General features: G+C 36.7%; 1 protein-coding gene across 1 annotated transcript; it reads left to right on the forward strand.

The window, feature by feature from the left end:
* Positions 1-1,641: 1,641 nt before the first annotated feature.
* LOC137399957 (plancitoxin-1-like) lies at positions 1,642-22,795 on the forward strand. The gene is made up of 9 exons (XM_068086233.1): positions 1,642-1,688; positions 10,155-10,270; positions 11,716-11,902; positions 15,264-15,345; positions 18,463-18,627; positions 19,849-20,040; positions 21,328-21,437; positions 21,983-22,123; positions 22,328-22,795. The coding sequence occupies exons 1-9, from the start codon at positions 1,665-1,667 to the stop codon at positions 22,436-22,438; spliced, it is 1,128 nt and encodes a 375-aa protein (XP_067942334.1). The 5' UTR covers positions 1,642-1,664; the 3' UTR covers positions 22,439-22,795.
* The last annotated feature ends 15 nt before the right edge of the window (positions 22,796-22,810 follow it).

Genomic DNA, 22,810 nt, shown 5'->3' on the forward strand with positions numbered 1-22,810 from the left:
CACAAGTCTTATCCACATCTCCTGTCCCTGCATACCTAGCTGAGTTATCAATTATCTTGCTAGCTTCAGTACCAGCTGTATATAACAATAACTCCCGTTGGTATTCCAGTTCCTCCCCTCCCAACCTGGACAAGACATAATAAGAGCGCCACTTAGCTTTAAAAGTCCTGAAATTGGCTTCTTTGTTACTGTCTAATATTAATTCAGCTGGAGGGTCAATCCTTGGCATAGACCTTGGAATAACAACATTCGGAGCGGCTTCAACCTCTTCATCACCCATTTTTACGACTATTTCGCTGCCACCATGTGTTGTTGGGCTGATGAATTAGGATTAAGATGAGGCAGATGCGTTTTGTATAACTGGTTTTAATGGCTACCGGAAAACGAACCCCCCTATAACCTCCAACTAATGATTAATTATAGAAACTCAATTAAAGTATCTTTGAGATTATACCACAGTAGTTAGGCTAATACTTGCTGTCCAGAAATTCAGTGAAATTCAGAAAGTCCATGAAATTGAAATAAGATAACTGTTTTGTAGCTGGGCTAATAATTGCTGAAAAGTCAGGTTCTAACATGTATTTAATAGAAATATCACTGTTTTGTTGATAGGCTAATAATTGCTGAAAAGTCAAGTTCTAACATGTATTTAATAGAAATATAACTGTTTTGTAGCTGGGTTAATAATTGCTGAAAATCAGGTTCTAACATGTATTTAATAGAAATATAACTGTTTTGTAGCTAGGCTAATAATTGCTGAAAAGTCAGGTTCTAACATGTATTAAATAGAAATATAACTGTTTTGTAGCTGAGCTAATAATTGCTGAAAACTCAAGTTCCAATATGTATTTGATAGAAATATAACTGTTTTGTAGCTAGGCTAATAATTGCTGAAAAGTCAGGTTTTAATTTGTATTGTAATTAGAAAAAAAAATATAACTGTTTTGTGGGCAAGCCAAAACCTGCTGTAGTCATATAAAATAACTGCTTTGCAATGTAGTACATACGTAATAGTTTGTAATAATATTATCAATGTACAAGCTCTATTCAAGAGTATACTAAAAACAATTTACAACAACAGCCTACTACAACTACGCAGTACAACTAGCAGTTTGGTAGTTGCGTAGAAACGACCTTGTCAACGTGCAGTTATATTGTAGGCGCCAAAATTTACCATTTTTGTGTACATTCCGCAACCGAGTTAGGAACTGCGGCTAGAAACTCACAAATCGTTATCTTTTTAGATCTGACCAAAGCTTTCACTGTAGCGTTCTAATGAGGAAGTTTATGTGAATCATCGCGCGTGTTCGCTCGTATGCGAAATGAACTAAACATGTTTTGTTTTACGAATTTAAGCATCATATGTATAATGAAAATATTCTTGCGCCTCAAGCAGCTATAAAACGTTTTTTTATTGTTATTTGATGGTTTTAGTTTTTCTTGTTATAATTTTGTTCTTTTATCACTTATTATTTTATTATTCTTTTTCGTTTGCACGCTTGAACACATGTCTATACTGACACACAAATATATGTGCTTGTAAATGCATTTGGTGGATATTGTTGTGAAAGTCAGCGTTGATTACTCACTTGGAAGTGGGTTCTGCGTTCAAGTTGTCTTATACTAAATAAGCAATAGCTCTCGTGGCAACAACTGTAATCGTCATGAATATCTGGTTGTCCGATATGGTTTGTTGTTATTGAAGCTCTATAAGCATGAACAGGCAGAGCACAATCATATGTTGTTTTATAGTTACATGTAGTAGTTTTGTAGTTTAGTACTGTCAATGTTAATGACTTTACAATAATAAGGGCTCAAACAGTTACACTTATAAACGCAAGAATGTAAATGATGTATATATGCACCCAACTGTGATAAAGTTAATCATTGTTACTGTGTTATTTTTGTGGTGGCGGAGAAAGTAGTTGTTTGCTTTGTAGTTCTTTGCTGCGTCATTCACAGATTCTTCGCTCTCATTCATTAGGCTTTTCTCTCTCTCTGAACACTGGATCACAGTCGCTTACATATGTGGTTTTGTTTATTACTCTATTGACTTTCTATGCAAGCTGTATTTTGTGTTATTTCACTAATCATAGGAAAGCTGGGCTTGACAAATTCATCACATTCTTTGTCCCCAGAAGCAGTGCCAGTATTCAAGTGTTAGCTTACCAGCATTAATATGGAAATTATTGACAAACTTGGAAGAAGGGCAACCGTGATGTAACCTTGGTTACCAAGCTCAGTGGTCTGGATAATGTAGTTTGTTTGGGTGAGTTGAGCGTCTCACCTAGTGGTTGATGCTATAGCTGGCTTCGAGGCCATAGATAGAGGCATGTGAGACTCCCTTAGTAAGACTCCAAATTTGGTGTCATCAGGCATGCCAGTATCTTCTTTTTTAAGGTCGCGCAGCTTGCTAGGTTCATTTCATAACTTGTCTCTAACTACAACTTAATACAACACATGATCATCCAACCAAGGAGGTTCCCTCAGGGTACTCCTTGGCTGTCCAGGAGGCAGAACTTGTTCCTCCCATGACAAATGAGATTGTCAAATCGTTGGTTGAGTCCAAAATCGGCAGGTGCTGGATATTAGAGCAAACTAGTGCGGGATACTCTCCAGCACTAGTTTGCTCTTCTATATCATTGTGGCAATCACTCAAGATTGCATCCTCCTGATCAGGTAGTCAATTAGATAGCATTTGTTAAGTATGAATCGACTAGTAAGCAAAGTCTAACTAATTTCGCATATGTAAGATTTAGTCACTTCTTGTAGTCTCATCTACATCATGCGTACTACCTATTAACTGGTCAGGTAGCATATACTCCCGCCCCAGCATCAAATAGTTTGCAGTTTCTTCTTTTGTTGTATGTAGGGTTCCTCTGAAGGCCTTCATGATCTGTGGTGACATTAATTCCCAATTTTGACATTAAGTCCCAATTTTTCTAACTTTTCATTTGATCAAATAAGACAGTGAAAAGATTTGTCCCAAGTCCTATTTCCATGCTCTACCAGATTGGAGTTGATACGCCACTGTGCGCGTTTTGGTAATCTTCCACATTGCTCAAAGTTCTGTCATAAAATCACCTTAAAACGGTTCTCTGGTCATTGTGCAGCTTTCCTGGTAAGCTAAAGTAGCAAAAAAAAACAATTATCTACAGCTTCAGCAACCACGGAAGTAGCAGCATCAGGTGGAGGTATAGCATCTTGCTAGCAGGTGAAACTGTCTTTCAACACAAGAATCCATCTGTTTCCTCGAATGGTCAGAGATAGGGTCGATAGCCGCCTATTGCCAAAGATGGCCAACCAAGAGAGGTCCATAATTTACAGAATGATGCAAACCACTAGACTGCTCGCTGGCATATCTTGCAACTATTCACCAGACATCGAGCTTTCGCTTGTTCGTAGAGCAAAGTATCACTTCCCTTAATATTTTCCCAAAAAGTACATGAGTTATCAGCACTTGATCCTCTATTATTTGCATTAAAAAGCATGATGCTACACTTTTATAATTTTATGCTGCCAAGATTGACTATGGCTAGATCCAAAGATAGTTGATTTTGGACAACATTGTGTAAAGTTGCAATATTACTTAAAGCAGCAGCAGCACCTGACACAATCAGAACTAGTTATATCCGAATGTTGTTTGCTGCAGCAGGTCAGACACTGGTAAATGCTCATCGCTGTCCATTTGCTGATTAATAGAGCAATCTAATATCACCTGCTTCTGATTATCCTGATCCATCAAAGTGCTGGAATCTTCTACCATGCAACAACTATCTCCATTAGTTAGGTTTAAGCTGGCAGCTTGTGAGGACTTAAGTCTGCTACCTAGTTGATACGTAAGAGTCTGTACACATTATTTGAGGGGTGTGCTTGCCATCCAATAAATCATCAGTACATCATTGCCCTGTCACATTTGATGCAATTATAGCATGGCCGCCTTGATAATCCATCGTAATTTCCATGCTTGGCTCACCAGTCAATTTTCTATAGTAAACGTGACTTCACTTAGGAACTCCCACCACTTGGGCAAAGGCATAATCCTGCATAATCATAAAAATGATATATGATCATTATGAATCCTAAACTTTACCATACAGATAGGAACGAAAATGGGCTACGGCTTTGCCTACAGCTTTCTCTTGGTTACGCAATAGTTTGCTGAGCAGATGATAAAGCACAACTATAATAAAAGACTACCCATTTCTGGCCTTGGATTTGAGACAAAACTGCACCAACCCAGGTCATCATTTTTTCTGACGCCATCACCCTATTTGCACATGCGCTCGTTCACAAAAAAGCCACCATCTTTGTAAAAAATGATCGTCATTCTCTTGATTAATAGTATTTTTCGGTGTTGTTTTGATACTAAAATAAAAAATTTGCAAACGAAAGCATTGTTTGCAATAATTAATTGCAGAAACTGCGTGTTTTTAACTATAAAATGGGTCCATAAAGATGGCGGACACCGATATAATGGCGTCATGAAACAAACGAAGGATTAAGAGAACCATCTGTGTTCAAGATATATTCAAGAAGAAGATTTTGATAGCCCCGAACTGATGCAGTCAGTAGCAACTGCTTCAGTGAGTTGAAGGCTGCATGGCAATCCTCAGTTCATTCAAACTTGGCTGTTTTTACAGATTAGCTTTGTCATTGGTCGAGCTTTGTTGGCAAAGTCCTAAACATACTACTGTCCCTAACGATAGGGACAGTCTCAAGGAAAGATTAAATCTTGATCACATTTTCTGGAGATGGCCAATTAGCGACAGAAGATCTTTTCTTTGGATCGGTTAAAACACCATCACTATTAACTATGTCTAAAATATGACACTTTTTGAAACAGATGGCATTTGAATGTCTAAAGCTTGAGTTTGGCTGGTTAAAGATAAGACATGATCTCTTTTAAAGTTGAGGTAATGTTTTTCGCAGCTGTTGCCCTTGACTGCAACATCATCTAGATCCTGCACCAAAGTCTACCAATGGATTCCTTGTAATAGTTGCTATATCATTCATTGAAATGTTGCAGAAGCTCTTGTCAAACCGAATTGCAAAACTTTTTATTTCCACATACCTTTCATTGGGCAAAACGCTGACTTATTCTAAGCATGTTCATCTAATGGAGTTTATTAATAACCGCTAATGCAATTTAGTGTATATAAGGGTTTGCTGCTAGCCAAGGCCTCCAGGATTTCATCTATACGATGCAGTGGGTGAGCATCTTGCACTGTAATAGCATTTAATCTGCGATAATCTAAACCAAACCTCTAACTGCCATCTTTCTTTTTTACGAGGGCAACAAGAGGTCTCCATGCTTCATTTGCTTGCTCAATAAGACCTTGCTAAGCCAATTTGCTGACTTGCTGACTACAGCTTTTTCCTATACCCCTAAACATCTTGCTGCCTGTTTAGTTGTTTTTAAAGGGGTAGAATGGTCCATTAATGAAGTCAGCCCTTAATCAGAGGCACTTTTGAATAGACATCACTGAAGCTCGGCTGACAACATGGCAATTACGCTGCGAAAGCTGGGAACATGCTTCAGTTGCCCCTCATACAGGCTTGCCAAGTGAGATAGGATGACTAGAATCTTTTTACTTAACACAAACTTTCTTGGGTTCCCATCCATCATATGAGCAGATGAATCAAGAATCTGTGCCAGCATTAAGATGACATGCATCACAGGATTAACAATTTCAAGTCTGGTCGCTTTAGTACAATCCTCCACCCAGTGGCTGGCCGATTTTGAGGTTTTTTCTTTATATAATGTGTCTAACGTAATGCTAGGAAAGCTGTGTATGAGCACACCATTGTGGAGCTGAAAACATGAGCTTTCATATCATAATAAACATGCGTTTATTCTGCTGAATCTAATCTATGTAACTTCAGGACAAAGAATGCCTTTTCACCCCAAAAAATGACAATTTTCGTAAACGGAGTGCAAGGTATACTTATTGCAGTAAATACTTTGATTGTTTTTTATTTACTTTTATCTGATATGGTATGTTATTATTTTTATTTTGCGTTGGGCCTATGAGAAGGCAAAACAGTCAACATATAATGACCTGTTTTAGAATCGCTTTTGCTCATTTCTCGTATGTGGTCACCATCGTCATCCAATGCATATCACTATCTGAATTGGATCCACCACCAACCTTCCTCTCGGCTTCATCATTGTAATCTTATACAATTATAATTGTTCTGTAGCTATTCTTTACAAATGTATGAGTAGCTTACAGCCTGCTTCAGAAATTGGTCGGTTGAGACAGGGGTGGATTGGAAGAGAAGGAATGGTTCCCACACCCCACCCCTTCAATCCCCCACACCCCTCAATCCTATCTATCCACACCCACCTTTGCTCTCCCCAACAGAGAGGAAGGTCGGAAATATTTGCATGTAAAGTGTAAAATATCTTACTTTGCAGCCGAATACTACTTAAAAGCAGTTTTAGAACTAGTGTAGTAATCTACTACTATTAGCCAGTAGTCACTTACATATCCAATAATAGTTTGGCCAAAGGAACTAATCATATAAGATGTTAGTGTGACCAAAGATTGGACTAACATGATGAGTTACAACCATCAGGAATCTATCAATGAGTGAGTCTAAATAAACCATTCATCAAGCCATTTCTTGACAAACTAAATAAAGTGAAACTGCACTGACATCTTTCACTCACTCATGCTGTGGTTGTCATTTACTGCGCTTAATTCTGAGCGTATACCCAATTTTACTCACCTTCCTCATCATCAGAGTCATCTACATCTACTTTACAATCTCTGTCATTTACCAACTCATCAATATTTGCTGCTATTTCTTTATTAATTGAGTGTCTTGATGTGGACAAATTCCTAGCCATATTCTCAAACCTTTAAGAAAACTTAAGAAAGTTACTATTCACACATTGCCTGAGGTTTTTGCAAATATTTCCAGTTCTATTTAACATATTGGCAAGATTTTTTTGTACACAAAGCTGAAACTCAGGGCTATCAGAATATCGGCAATATTAACCGATCAGAGGTCAAGAACTAGTCCCATGCACTAATGCGACCCAGGTCGAATTATTTCGATGTCAGCCACATGGTGAGGACAACTCCAATCAAAGTATTTCGATGTCAGTTTTGAAAGTGTTAATGCATCTAACAAAAAATATTCATCTTTGGTCCATTTACTTACGCTACCGGCATTGGCTATGCCATGCCTAGCTGCGAACCCTTTGTTCTCTAGTATGCCACCAGGAGTGCAAATTTTATTCATTAAATGACACTTGATTAATCCTTTAAATCTAGCACGAATAGATTCATAGTACTCTATTAACTAAATCTATATCAAGCTGGCTGGTGCACCTAAGGTGTTATTACTATAGTAGATTCAAAACAATTACTGTATACCCTCTATTTGAATGCCATGACGCTCAATTTTTAATCCTTCTATAGTGGCGGTCAATTAGAGATAGCATTCAAATAGAGGCTGGCGTTGTATTTTTCAAATAGCTCATCAAAATTTTGGGAAAATAAATTTAACCCTGTGCCAGGTTAGAGGAATGTTGCCTACATTTCGCGCTCACCTTCGAGGGGTGCGACATTAACTCTTTTGGATGCAATAAATCTACTAACTTACCTCCAACTTGTAGATCTCTAGATAAATATGCATTGGGAACTAGAGACATATTTATACCAGTTTATATCTATTGCTTGCAATTAACCTGCAATGTTGTTAGTCTGTGCCCAGCTTTGCAATTTGTTAGAGATTTCAATTTTTTATTTCATTCTAAATTTGAAGACATATTTTTATCTATATTAAACAATGTTGAATAAAGGCTCATTGCACTCATTGAAATGTTTGCTAAAGTTTGCAGCCAAAACTAGCTTTTTATGAACAATAGAAGAGGAGTTATGAGCATCGATCCATTATAAGCCATGTTAAGATAACCAGAAGGGTGCTATCAAATAATATGCTATAAGTCTGTAAATTTATAAGTTATATAATAATCTATCAAATGCTACAAGTATGTATGTATTCAAGAACAAGAAATAAACAGATCATACTTATGATACATGCAGAAACAAAAATTAACATTTTTGAAGCAAATATATTTGTATTATTTGCTTGGCCAGTTGCGTTCTGATCGTTGCTTCTGATGGAATGAACATCTTCTGGCTGTTAATACCTTCCACAATGTCTTTTGACTGCAAATTTTCTTTTGCTGAGCTGGTTGACATTAGCGTCCAAACAGTTTTTTAACAGAGCAAAGCTTTTACGCGTTGCATTTTGCACAAATAATGATAAACATTTAGCTGGATGCGTGCTAAGGACAACTTTTAGCCCAAAACTAGTCATTCGTATACTATCGTAAAGTAAACCGTTGTTCGCATACATCTAAGTATCAAGACTGTGTTAAACAGGGAGCTACTGTTAGTTTAATACAGTTATTAATTATTTCTATGGTGTTGGTTTCAAAGTTTTAACAAAAAACAACAAAAAGCTTTAGAGTTGGAAAACGAACCTCGGTATGAACGAAAATTTTGAAATAATTGTTATTGATATAACCGAGTCATGATTAGTACGATTTTGTGGACACTTTTTTACTGATCACTTGCTATTATGCGTTTGTAAAGATCAAAGAATGTCAAAGTGGCAGTCAAATGGAGCTGGCGTTCAATTTTTCCTCATTTAAGGGACCACCAACTGCAAAGATCTGTCAATTGTTTACTGCTAAGGTTGCTTACTTTTGATGAATGCCCTCTAATTTTAATAAAGTTCACCTTAAAATGTCCATATACCCATCCAATAAATCTTAACTACCACAGTCTAAAATTTATCTTATTCGATTATTGAAGTTCACAAGAAAATTGGCTAATTTATTTCTCATAGGCCTTTCACTTGATCAAAATGAAATTATGGTTGACCACAGCGAGCAGTTTCAAAAAGTATTTATTGCATTCCAACTCTCAATAGTTTTTTGTATTTGTTGGATCGACCTCATGTTTAATAATTATTCACACAGTCGCTGAAAAGTAAAATTGAATTCTATATTGAACACCTACTATTTTGTCCTAAGCCAAGTCGGTGAAAGGGTTTCATGAGTTGTAAATTTATTTTTATTGCATAAGATTTGCTCCACTAGTTTTGCAGCTCTAAACAATGATTCCTCTAGGAAAACATCAAATTCACACTGGTTCCTGCCAAGGCAGAAGACAGCTATCGATTTAGTTAGACCCATGCTCGCACTTAGTATAAAGGACAACAGAGCTTCAGCTTTGACATGGTACTGTTTACCATTAAGCGATCCACTCTTGTGTGTCTCAAATGAGTTAGCTTTTATTCGCTTATATTTTTCGTGCTTTACATGATAAGACTTGAGGGTGAAATTTAGCAGCAAACTCATGTTAGGTCTTTTCAATGGACAATTAAAGATAGCAAAAGTTTTGTCCTGCTGGTTTGCCACTTTCTAAGCCAAAGCATAGTTAAATGAAAAAATATAAACAAGGGTGGTGAAATATCATTTTGCCGTAAACCTTTCACTATTGAGCGAAGCCAGCTTTGAAGTGACCAGCGTATCGAGCCAATTAATAGAGTGATTTGGTTCTCAGGCATAGCTACGGAAAGTTGCCATCAGCCCATGACCTATCTCCGAATTGTCCTAGATCCCTAAATACGCGTGCTTTGGAAATCTGGGATTTTTCTCTACGAACTGATATTCTTTGCTTACAGTTGATATATAAAGATCGTATAGCCTGTGTTACATATGTTGGAGCTATAAATTTTTTTCAATATTCTAAATTTGACTGCATGTTTTGATTTTATAAACATATTTAACAATGTGACAATATAAAGAAACTGGATGATTAAGAACAAAGGGGATAGCCCATTTCTAGACATTGAAATAGTAGGTGTCGTCAGCTAGCCCAATTGAACTGTTTCTTGTAAATTTTATAAGCTTACTATTAATTAGTTACAAGGTATCAATTAGGTTTTACAGTTTTAACGCTTCAACTTATTTGAGGCGTAAATGACTAGAGTCAAATTTTTTGCCTGTATTTAGGTACACAATGACATTTGTTAAAAAACAGCTGAATGGTTTAATGATGTTTGCGGCAGCGGACCCATTCTAAACAGACCTCCAGTGCTTAAGCTGTATTATTTTTGCTATGCAGGATCTACTGAGCAGCATTATGAAACACCTGCTGTCACTAGTCTTCCTACTGTTATACCTCCATGGCTATGATTGCAAGATAACTTGTAGAGACGACAATAATCAACCAGTTGAATGGTATGTTTTCACCTTACCAATTTTGCTATAGACCTTGTAGCCGGTGTTCCCTTGCTCTGAGGCATTTTAAAGTAGAATACAGACTAACTTACCTAAATAAGCTGACCTGAACAAGATGGACTAACTTATGAGAAGGTTCTATAGCCACTTGGTAAAATATAACAACCGGCATAAACTTTGCCTAGAATATTTGTATTTATCCTTCTACACATATGACAGACAATATTTTCTATTTCGTGACACCAACATACTACATACACTATCATATGTTTCAGTTTATGAACTTTCTGTTACTACAACCTTCAATTCTTTATCCCGACTCTTCAATACTATTAGATTACCAATTTATAAAACACTTGTGTTCAACACAATAATCCATGATTTCTGTCTTTTCAATTCTTTTTGCATGCAACGAGAAACATCATTTTATTTATGATTATTAAAGTTATACATACATACCGAGCTCGATGGTTTTTCAAGCAAATAAGAAGTAAAACTACCAAAATAATATGTGGTTGACCAAAAACAAACTAAAATAACTAATATTTATGCCTTTTTTGGTGATTTTACATGGGTGGCTTGTGCAATGGCAAACTGAAGAGTGCTGTATTTCAGTATGAGAGGTGGGATGTAACAGAAAGTATATGCAATGTTGGTCCATCTCGCAGTAAGTATAGGCAATGTTGGTCATAATGAAATAGCGATTGCAATGTTGGTTATGTAGCTGTTAGAAAGAACCTTCCCAAACTGCAGATTAGTGGGATTCCTTTTGTGAAGATACGCTGAATGGAGTAAATGCTCGTATGTTTCACCATTGACTAAAAATACTACAAGCTTTTTAGTTTCTAAGCAATAAGCACTTACAAGTTGTCTACTGCAAATAATATATGGTTCTTGCTAGCATTTCGACAGACCTGAATTGACAGACGGGTATGAACTTTATTTACACCTATCAACGTCGCTCAAAGCACATTAGATCATGAGACAGAAAATTAAAAGAATAATAATAAAGAATAATAAAGTGAATTAAGACAATTGGAAGAAAAAGCTTTTTTGGCATGACACTATTCTATAACGTGGATTGGCAAGGTGTTAGTGTTTGGTATAAGGTGTAGTGGATTTTCTGAGGAAAGAGGAATGTAATGGATGGTCAGGCAGACTAGATATGCTATTCGAGTATTTTAGGCAGCCCATATCTAATAACACAGTTCATCAGCATTAAGGGCATTTAGACGCTGTTCATAACTGTCTATATCGGGTACCTTAACCCTACAACATTAGTTTTTAAAAGCGTTCTAATTTTTCTTTGACTCAAAAAGCTTCCAGCTTAGAGCAGCATATGAAATAGACAATATACCTTATGGTTACTTTTCTGTTACAGTTTTAATCAGTATTCGTTATTATTTCTTGGATAGCATTTGCTATATACTCATTCAATGTTTTAGGTTTGTTGTGTACAAACTGCCCTGTCATTATCACAGTGGATCTGATTCCAAATGTACTCCATTCCCTCCACACCTTTATGTAGACAGCTCAGACACTCGTATGGAGTTATCTAAACTCACCCTGAATGACTCAAAACAATCACTTGACTACACCCTTCAGCAGGCCTATTCTAAGCACAACGCTACTGTAAGGTTCGCACTGGTCATTCATATAGCCCTCACTGTACAAAAAAACTTACCCTAACAACGATTTTGACATACTTGTGTTTATCGCAAGTGTTACGTCGCTTTATAAAACTTGGCAAGAAATTAACATTTTTTCTTCTGGATAATTTGAACTCCCCGCTCTGTAATTTTAAAAGCAAATACCTATAAGCACTTTTTATGATCTTGCCAGACTATAGAGATTAAAGTCCAAGTTTTTTTCTGATAACTGCGTGTGTTTTCTATCATTGTGGGTGAAAGGGATTACGCTGTCCTCCTACTTAATGTTGTCTACAAAAGTTTGGCCTATTGGCTAATTGTGGTGATGCTTTGATTCATAGCCACTATTGTTATTATTATTTTAGTTTGTCGCTTTTATTAACAGGAACTTTCGCTTAGTTGATGTTGTACTGTTACTGACTTGTAGCATGAACTTTCACTTAGTTGATGTTGTACTGTTATTGACTGGTAACAGGAACTTTCACTTAGTTTATGTTGCACTGTTATTAACTTGTATCATGAACTTTCACTTAATTGATGTTGCACTGTTATTGACTGGTAACAGGAACTTTCACTTAGTTTATGTTGCACTGTTATTAACTTGTATCATGAACTTTCACTTAATTGATGTTGTACTGTTATTGACTTGTGACAGGAACTTTCACTTAGTTTATGTTGCACTGTTATTAACTTGTATCATGAACTTTCACTTAATTGATGTTGCACTGTTATTGACTGGTAACAGGAACTTTTCCTTAGTTGATGTTTTACTGTTATTAACTTGTGACAGGAACTTTCACTTAGTTGATGCTGTACTGTTATTGACTGGTAACAGGAATTTTCACTTAGTTGATGTTGTACTGTTATTGACTGGTAACAGGAACTTTCACTTAGTTGATGTTGTACTGTTATTGACTTGTATCATGAACTTTCACTTAATTGATGTTGCACTGTTATTGACTGGTAACAGGAACTTTCACTTAGCAGATGTTGTACTGTTATTGACTTGTAACAGGAACTTTGACTTAGTTTATGTTGTACGATATGTACACATCCTTAAGGAGCAAATATCCAATGCCACCCAATTAGACTGCTGATATGTGCATGAAATAGGTTTATGCGTTGATTGCTGTTACAATGCTGAGGCACTATATCACCTTCATCAAGCTATCCCCTAGGTTTGACGACGAAATTTCACAATCATGTTTTTTTGTGTTTCAAAGCATGGTTTTATTAGTTGATGAACCTGCTGTCTTTTGGGCATGGCAGCAAACTAGTAGTTATGAAAGTTGGCTACTTACGATCTTTACATACTGTATCAAAACCTGTTTGCAATAATCTCTTCAAAGAAATGACAACTCCTACAACAGATAGCCTTAAGGCCCATACACACTATCGCTCAAATCATCGTTTAGCTGTGCAATGGACTGCACCGATTAGCTGTTTTACGTCATCACCAACAATAAAGCTGCAAATTCATTCAAACTAGATGATATTCCCTGTGTTCTCATACCTTGAATGCCCGTGTACACCATCGCTCAAATCGACAATTAACTGAGTGATTGACCACAACGATGGGCTACTATGACGTCATTTTGCGGTGAGCGGTTGGTGAGATTGGTGTCCATTCATATTCGCAAGCATGAGGAAGAACAACGCGCGTGATAAATTGCATCATCAGATAATTAAAAGATAACAAAAGGACCTGATATCACCGATGCAATTTTGTAATTTTTAATTGGTTGTTGGTTAGTGATCACCTATAGATAATCGCTCATAGTGTGTAAACCTCATCACCAACGATAAGGTGTACACACTAGTTCTGGGCACGGGTAGTGATACTCGTTGAACTCGCGGGTTTATCTTCTCTAGTGCTAGTAGTACTAGTGAAGTACTTGTGCTGGGCACGGGTACTTCTTGGTCAACGGGTTTAGACCCGCCCCCTTCTGTTCGGGTTTTCCGAGTATCGGGTAGCTAGTAGTGCTAGGCTCCGGTATTTCTTTGCCTACGGGTTTTTCGGGTATCGGGTTTGTTGATATGGATTTTGTGTTTAAATTTTCTAAACAGATATATCTTCAAATTTACAAAGCAATTATATTTCTTTTCAATTTATTTATCATTTTTCAGTTTTTATCGACTGACATTCGTACTCGCAGCGTTAACAGGTGGATTGTTAAACAGTCAAGAATGTCGGGCTACAGGGCATTTTCGTGTCAACAGGTGGCAGAAGATAGGGTCTATGGTAGCTTAATACTTAAGCATGTTCTATGTATCTCTCTGACTTTTTGTAGATGGTGCTCCAAATCTCATAAAAAACTTTACATTATCGGCTTTTTCTGTTAGTAAGGCTTGTTGGCTTAGTAAAACTTGGTTATAATGAATTATGTAATCCATAATAGCTAGCTGTGGTAATCAATTTAAACAGAGTTATTAAATTCTCACTGCTACTACCAACGCTGATGGCTGTTTCTAACAAGGTGATAGCGGAAACAGACTAAGGACCTATGTGTTATCGGTGATAGCGAACACGCGGCGTATTAAAAAAGGCATAGATTTGTTTACGAAGCCGATTTGGCTAATTGTGCAAATAAAATTTGATGTAAGTATTTCTTCTCACCTTTTAATGACAAGTAATCACTGCTTGACTACATTATGTCTAGTAGGTATAGTAAATAAGATATGATATGTTTTATTCTATCTATTAAATTAAAGACTCGTTAAACCCATTGTCATGCCTCCTTAGCAAAAATGACACAGAAAATCCCTGTGGTCCCAGACTAAGAGCGCAGAGTGCAATAGACCGAGTTTTTGTTAACACTACCTGACGGATCCGTGTACCAAAACCCGAACTTGAATGTCAAAACCCGAACCCGAAGGACCGGAATACCCGAAATCTCTATTACCCGATACTCGAGAGAAGATAAACCCGCGAGTTCAACGAGTATCACTACCCGTGCCCAGAACTAGTGTGTACACCTTATCGTTGGTGATGAGGTTTACACACTATGAGCGATTATCTATAGGTGATCACTAACCAACAACCAATTAAAAATTACAAAATTGCATTGGTGATATCAGGTCCTTTTGTTATCTTTTAATTATCTGATTATGCAATTTATCACGCGCATTGTTCTTCCTCATGCTTGCGAATATGAATGGACACCAATCTCACCAACCGCTCACCGCAAAATGACGTCATAGTAGCCCATCGTTGTGGTCAATCACACAGTTAATTGTCGATTTGAGCGATGGTGTACACGGGCATTCAAGGTATGAGAACATAGGGAATATCATCTAGTTTGAGTGAATTTGCAGCTTTATTGTTTATATTTATTTTCTCACAGGATGTGGGGTATATCATGTACAACGATGAAAAACCAATAGAGGCTGGGGGTGGAATCACTGAATCACATGGTCACACTAAGGGTCAGTCAATCTTATCAATGCCTTATACTAGTGCTGGGCACGGGTAATACAACCCGTCGAACTCGTGAGTTTATCTTCTTTCGAGTCTCGGGTAATAAAATTTTTGAGCATTTAGATTTTGTGGGTTCGGGTTTTGACTTGTGAGTTCAGATTTTGGTACACGAATCCGTCGAGTAGAGCGGACAAAAACTCAGTCTATTGCGCCCTGCACTCTAATCACTGTTTAACAACCCACTTGGTGACGCTGCGAGCACGAATATCGGTCGATAGAAAGTAGTAAAAAATAATAAATAGATTGAATAGAATTATAATTGCATTGTAAATTCTAATATATGCCTGATGTTTGAAAGTTTTAGACATAAAACCCGTATCAACAAACCCGATACCTGAAAAACCTGTTGGCCAAGAAGTACTCGTACCAAGCACTACCAGCTACTCGATACTTGAAAAACTTGAACAGAAAGGGGCGGTCTAAACTCGTTGGCCAAGAAGTACTCGTGCCCAGCACTACCTTATACTCTATCCAGCTGCTGTTCAGTAGTAGGCGTCAGTGTAACTGCAAAGCTGTGTTCAAACCAGCCAATTTGCAAACCGTGTTTTTGTTCTCTGAACGATTTTATGAGAGCTATTGACCAGATTTTTTTCACACTAGGCCTAGTTTGGACCAAGAGTGGACAATTTTGCCAGTTTTTATTTGCAGTGTCAGATAACTTTATAACTGATATACTTTTAGTGAGTCGTGTTTTGTATTTTGTTTACTGTTTCCGTTGATGTTTTTTTCTGCATGTTTTTTAGCAAGTTTACCAATTATTTTGCACTGATCACTAATAATGGATAATTATAAGGAGAACGATCTTTTGCTAACATAATCTGCTTCAACTATTATAGCAAGAGCATAATAATTAAAGTTGTTTCAAGTATTATGCCGTTGCTATAATAATCGAAAACGAGCAATAGTTCTGTTGATAGCACCTTTCAAAGGTGCTATCAATGGAATTAATACTCGCGTTTAAAGCTATGAAAAAACATGCTCAAATTTGAAAACAAATATGGCGTTCACTTTAAATGATTGGTTACTCAACTTTTATTGGTTACTCAAATTGAAAATGGGCCTAGATTTGGTCATCGACCCACCACTGCCCGATGAAATTTCTCTCTGGACATCTCGGCCCAGGCTCGTTTGCCCTGTTTACACGAGGCAATTCTCGGTCAATGGGAAAATCGGGCAGAGAATCAGCGTGAAATCGGCTAGAAACATTTTGAAGGCCAAAGTAATACCGCAATAACTACCAGCAATGTTTACTTCAAGTCCAGTAAGAATACTTTAGTGAATCAGATAGTACCCTTCCCTAGTTCACCCACCATTTAGGCTAGGATCTATTGGTAGCCACAAGTCAAGTCACACTTAACCACAAACATAGTCACATCTAGCCGCAAGTAAGGTTACTCCTAGCCACAGGTGAGGCCACACCTAGCCACAGGTGAGGCCACAGGTAAGGTCACACCTAGCCACAAGTAAGGTTACTCCTAGTCACAGGTAAGGTCACGCCTAACCACAGGTAAGGTCACACTTAGCCACAACTAAGGTCACTCTTAGCCACAAATAAGGTCACACCTTGTGACATTCACAGAGGCTGCTTTAGAGACTTTTAAATCATGAATATTTGGCTCATCATATGACATGCTTTAAACCGTCACTCACCTCTTATTTTCAAAGATTTTATCAGAAAGTATAAATATTTTTCTATCATTTTATGTTTTGTTTGTTGTTTGAGGTGATCTGACCGCCAGGATGTTTCAGATTAAAACGTCAAAACTGAATCACGGTTCAAACTTTCAGAAGAAGACGCCATCAGACTTTTTACAAATATGACATCAATAGTCGTGCATGCTATTTATAAGTGATAAACACAGTCTCATCAGTTCCTGGTACTCATATATTTATAGAGCAATAAAAGGAAAACAATTGGCCAATTTCTAACCAGTCTATCTTTCACTCATTTGAAAAATTTATAGACATGTATGTGATGCTGTATTTGAAGTTTTATTCTAACAATCATGAGCAAATACAAAATATAGTATATATGTCAATAGATACACAAAACACTGCAACGTGAACGCAATAGTCGATATCATAATGAAAAGGACAAACATTTTGTAGAATTCTTTTTTCTGAGCGTGTTAACTGTGGTCAAGGTTAGCCGATTTTAATCCTGAAACATCTTGGCAATCAGATCACCTAAAACAACAAACAAAATTTCAAATGACAGAAAAATATCTATACTTTCTGATAAAATCTTTCAAAATTCGACATGAGTGACCCACTGAGCGGACAACCCTCGTGTGTTAGTAGGTGGGACATTTTGTTGCTTTCTAGTGTATAGCTGATGTCTTGGCTAATTCCATTAATATTTTGTTAGCTGAACTAGTTCAGAAGATGGATAGTGAATCGATCATGTTTTACCGGTATCGCTGAGACATTTCATACTTTGGTTTGTTAAGTAGTTTCTATGAAAATGCGATACTTGGTTTCCGATTAATCTTGCTATCTTGTCTTCTGGCAATGTCCTGTAATAAGTATTTATTACATTTATTTTACTATTTAATCATTTGCGATATTTTTGGTTTTCTTTTTATGTAATTGTGAAGTGGAGATATTATAAACTACTGAATAATTGCGCAGTTACGTGTAAATTAGATGTGGTTAATGCCAACCTAAACAATGTGAACAACTTTGATTTACCCTGTTGTATGTACTGTAAAACGTTTATTTAAACACCATGGCGCTGTATTTTTCAATTCCATTTTAGTGGCATTCTATTAGAGGTGGCGTTCAAATAAAGGTGGCGTTCGAATAAAGGTGGCGTTCAAATAGAGGCGTCGTTCAAATAGAGGCTTTACATTTTTTTATCGTTTAAGATAAAACTAATAGGCATGTACATATACACAAAAATTATCGCAAAGAATTGTGAACCCTTGGAAGCAGAGACTCCAAAATGGCACGTAGGGGATAGGGTCTTACAAATAGGCTAGCTAGCCAAGCATTAATATGTCATGGTAGATTTAGACTGCTTCATGGCTAAAATCTACTAAGCGCTGTATCATCACATTACATAGGTGTGACGATATTTGATAAGGACTCGGGAATATGGCTGTTACACAGTGTTCCCAAATACCCTCCTCCGACTAACGGAACCTATAACTTTGCTTCGAATGGCATGCTTTATGGACAGACCTTTCTTTGTGTGCAGCTCAGTGGCCCCAAAGATGTCAGTAATGTTGGTGAGTTTACCCTTGACTTCATAAAGTGAGCATTTGAGAAGAGTTGGTATTGTCTTATGCCACCAGCCATGGCTTCACCATATTTGTGTCTACTTGCTATTTTCTTCTCCTCATAGACCTCCAAGTGTTGTTCTTTGGTGAAGATGAATGCTCAGCATTCAAAATTGAATAAGCTCACAAAACTTTCATGACTTCTGATTCGCCAGCTTGGGGACAGCGTAGCTTGAATGCTCCCGTTTGTCAATGGTTAACAACATGTTATGATTTTAAGTTATTCAACAAAGTTTACCACACTTTATCTTTGTCAAGCTGTAATCTCTGCTGCAAACTGGTCTTGAAAATTGCTGCTCTGCAGTTTTGGCTTAGAGGTGTAAAGATATGGAACCATGGAATTTAAGATGGTTGGGTTGTCCACTTCCAGGGCTGTGCGGTTTATTGTTTATATATTATATTGATTTATTGAGTGAGTGAAAGACGACAACAATGGATTTACAGTCAAATATCTACAAGTGAGATTAATTTGTTATAAGATCTGTTTAGAATGTCAAAACCATCGTAAGTTTAAAAATATTCTTATAAAAATGCATAATATATAATATATAAACCCTGCAATGACCATATAAACATTTTATTTTAATTAATTACATTTAGCATTGAAATACATGTCTTATATGAGACAAAACAAAAACTTGGAACATTGAAATAAAATTACTCTATTTTGTGCAAACACTGAAGTAATACATAATCATTAAAAATGTTTTCATTGTTTTTGAAAAGGATTTTATTATTACTTTAGAAACGGAAGGAACAGAAGTGCAAGCTCAGCAATGTTTAGGTTCAGAGGTAGAGATTGAGATAGCGATGCATAGTACAATTAACTTCAAACTCAGCACTTTTTAGATCACTTTAATGATATTGTCAATTTCTACTCACAAAAATTTAATGTTTCAAAACATTTGAACACTAAATGATAAAATTATTTTGGATGTAGAGTATAATATTTGTTAAAATTTTACACCGCTATTGAAAAATTTATATGCTTAGATGATTGAAGTAGATTTTCACAGAAAGTTATACTTGTAACTTTTACTTACGGGTGTAGCCATTGTGGTAAGGTGTGTATACGCTAGCGTCACGCCGGTGATAAATCTACAATAGGCTCCGGCGTGTCGTAATTGTTTTATTCTCTGTTTCGCATTTATTGGCTTTGCTGTTTTTCAGGACAGCAGCTATTATACAATGAGCCCTGGATATATGATTCTAATCTGCCACCTGCCCTAAAGGCTCTCTACCCAGTCATGGTTGATGTCATTGCACAAGTGAGAATGAAGCAGGTGTCCAACATCGTTAAACTTGGAGATTTGGCCTCAATGCAGTTCATCTCTTTTGCCAAAAATCGTCACTTTAAAGCAGGTACGCTTGCGTTCCTGTTTTCTCATGTACAAGTTATATATCGTCATACTAGTCCATTTATACCAGTGGTCTCAAACACGCGGCTCGCCGGCCACATGCAGCTCATGAGGTAATATTCTTCGGGGAACTGGTTGTGATACGCGTTTGTGTCGGAGTTTGTAGAACTGCAGTGTAATATGATTTTGAAGCAAAAATATGTAGGAATCCTTGCATTCTACACATACCTTTGACGAGAAAGGTTTCAGGTGTTGTTTTTTGTTTTTACAAGTATTATTGGAATGTTTGGAAGTACATAACATATATGTGAACAATTTTTCTCAGACATGAAGAGTCACCTAGATCACGGCTAACTGATGAACATTTACAAGCAACTCTGATACTGCTTTCTGTTAATAAATTAGAGTGTAATATTGATGATCTTGCTGATACAAAACGCTGCCAGCTAAGTATTCAAAACAAAATCTGACAAAAACATAAAATTTATTACAGTGATCACACTGATTGCACTCATTACAGGTTTAATAAGTTGTATTAATTAAAAAAAAATTTTCGTTTGTTTTTTTTTACATTTATTGAAATGAATACCATTTGTAAAGTGCTGTGTCCTTATAATATATTTTTAATTTAATTGTAAGCCTACCTTTTATTATTGCAATAATTAATTGTCATAATACTGCCCTTGGTTCACCTTATATGTTCTTATTTGTCCCTAAGAGTGAGTCGAGTTTGAGGCTCCTGATTTTTACTGCATTTTCGCCGCTGAGTTTGCCACATTAGAAGATCGTTTATTACTAGTAGCCTTCTCCGTGTGAAAATAATTAACTCTTCACTTTTTTTTCTGCTCATTAGTTTATTTGCTGTGCAGCTGTTTTGTTGGTCACGTTTGTTCTCGTTCATAATCATGACCAAATCGTCGTTCGTAATCATGACCAAATCGTCATTCGTATTCGAGACTAAATTGTTGCTTGTAACCGAGACCGAATTGTCGTTCATAATCAAGACCAAATTATCTTTTGTAATTAAGATCAAATCGTCAGTAGCCATATAATACTTCATCAAGTTGAATAATTAGCTACATCTATCGTTCAGCTGGTAAACACAGGTCTTGTATTAGGTCCGGAATGATTGCTAAGTTGCCTGATGAGGAGTTGCAACAGAAATTTAAATTCAGTATACTGGCCTGAATGTTAGTTTTTGTTAATATAGGTAGTTAGCTGCAGATATTTTCACGTCTATGTAGATGGCGAAGGATGATACGTCTGTGTCTTTGTATTGTTTTTTTTATAGATTTATATGGCGAGTTAGTAGCCCCCACACTCAAGTGCAACCTTGGTGCAGAAACTTGGCAACATTCACCTGGCAAAAATATTCCTTCTTACTGCAACCAAACCTACACAGTAAGTAGGCTGTGTTTGGACCATCTATGCCTAACCATGCAATGATGTTTACCCTTAGGCCATAATTACTTACACTCCACTACTAGGTCATAATTACTTACACTTTACTACTAGGTCATAATTGCACTCCACTACTAGGTCATAATTGCACTCCACTACTAGGTCATAATTACTTACACTCCACTACTAGGCCATAATTACTTACACTCCACTACTAGGTCATAATTACTTACACTCCACTACTAGGTCATAATTACACTCCACTACTAAGTCATAATTACTTACACTCCACTACTAATTCATAATTACTTACACTCTACTACTAGGTCATAATTACTTACACTCCACTACTAGTTCATAATTACTTACACTCCACTACTAGTTCATAATTACTTACTATATTTACTTAGTATATTTTTCACCTTTTTGCACATTTAGTAGTTTATCGCATTAAGCTGTTCCCTCAGCTGCTTCCTTTGGTTGTTATCAGTGTGAGGTGATGCATCGTTTGATCAGCATCTGGCACAATGTTTGTATACATGCAGGTGCAGAATGTCCAATCCATCGCCTCAGAGTCCTTCGGCTTTCGCTTTAAGACCTACTTTGATCATTCCAAGTTTGCAATATGCAAAGGGGACTCGGACCTTTCTGCATCATATCTTTGCATCGGCGACATCAACAGACAGGTACCAGCTGTGTGATTGTTGCAACTTTTTATAATAAATCTTTGAATGATTGCTTTATTTGGCTCCGTTCTCTCAGTTTCCAAATAATGTATTCTTTCGAAATCGAATATTGTAAAATCGGTACTTGTGTTATTTATTGAGTTAGCTGTATTTAAGTATTTTAGGCAGCTTGTTTATGGCTATCAAGGAAGTGTTGTGTTTTAGACACATCAAATGGTGAGAGGCGGTGGCACTGTTTGTTTTGCTGACCAACGTGTCCACGATCAGTTCTGGTCACTGATCGATGAAGTTGAGCCTTGTCCCAGCGGATTATAATTATATCTGCTGCTGCTGTAGTCCATTTTTAGATGTTATCAAACAAATTTGCTAATTTCATCTATTATGCATTTTGTAAACTACATTTGACAACCGTGAAAGCGAACAACCTCAGGGCTTTTGTTCTATTTCTTACGAAGGTTATTTTTACAGATTTGATCTTCCATTGAACTTTGATTTTTGACATCTTCATTTTTTGAGATATTTCGTTTTATATTTGAGCTTTTATTTTGATCTATGACTTATCTATGACTTATCTGTGACTTATCTATGACTTATCTGCAAGGCCTACCACTTTTCTACACCTTATTTTCAGTTTTGTGTAGCTCTTTATTTTAAATAAAGATATGAGCTTTATTATCACCAGTCAAT

The sequence above is a fragment of the Watersipora subatra genome, chromosome 7 (assembly GCF_963576615.1).
Source record: "Watersipora subatra chromosome 7, tzWatSuba1.1, whole genome shotgun sequence".
Classification (NCBI taxonomy): Eukaryota; Metazoa; Bryozoa; class Gymnolaemata; order Cheilostomatida; family Watersiporidae; genus Watersipora; species Watersipora subatra.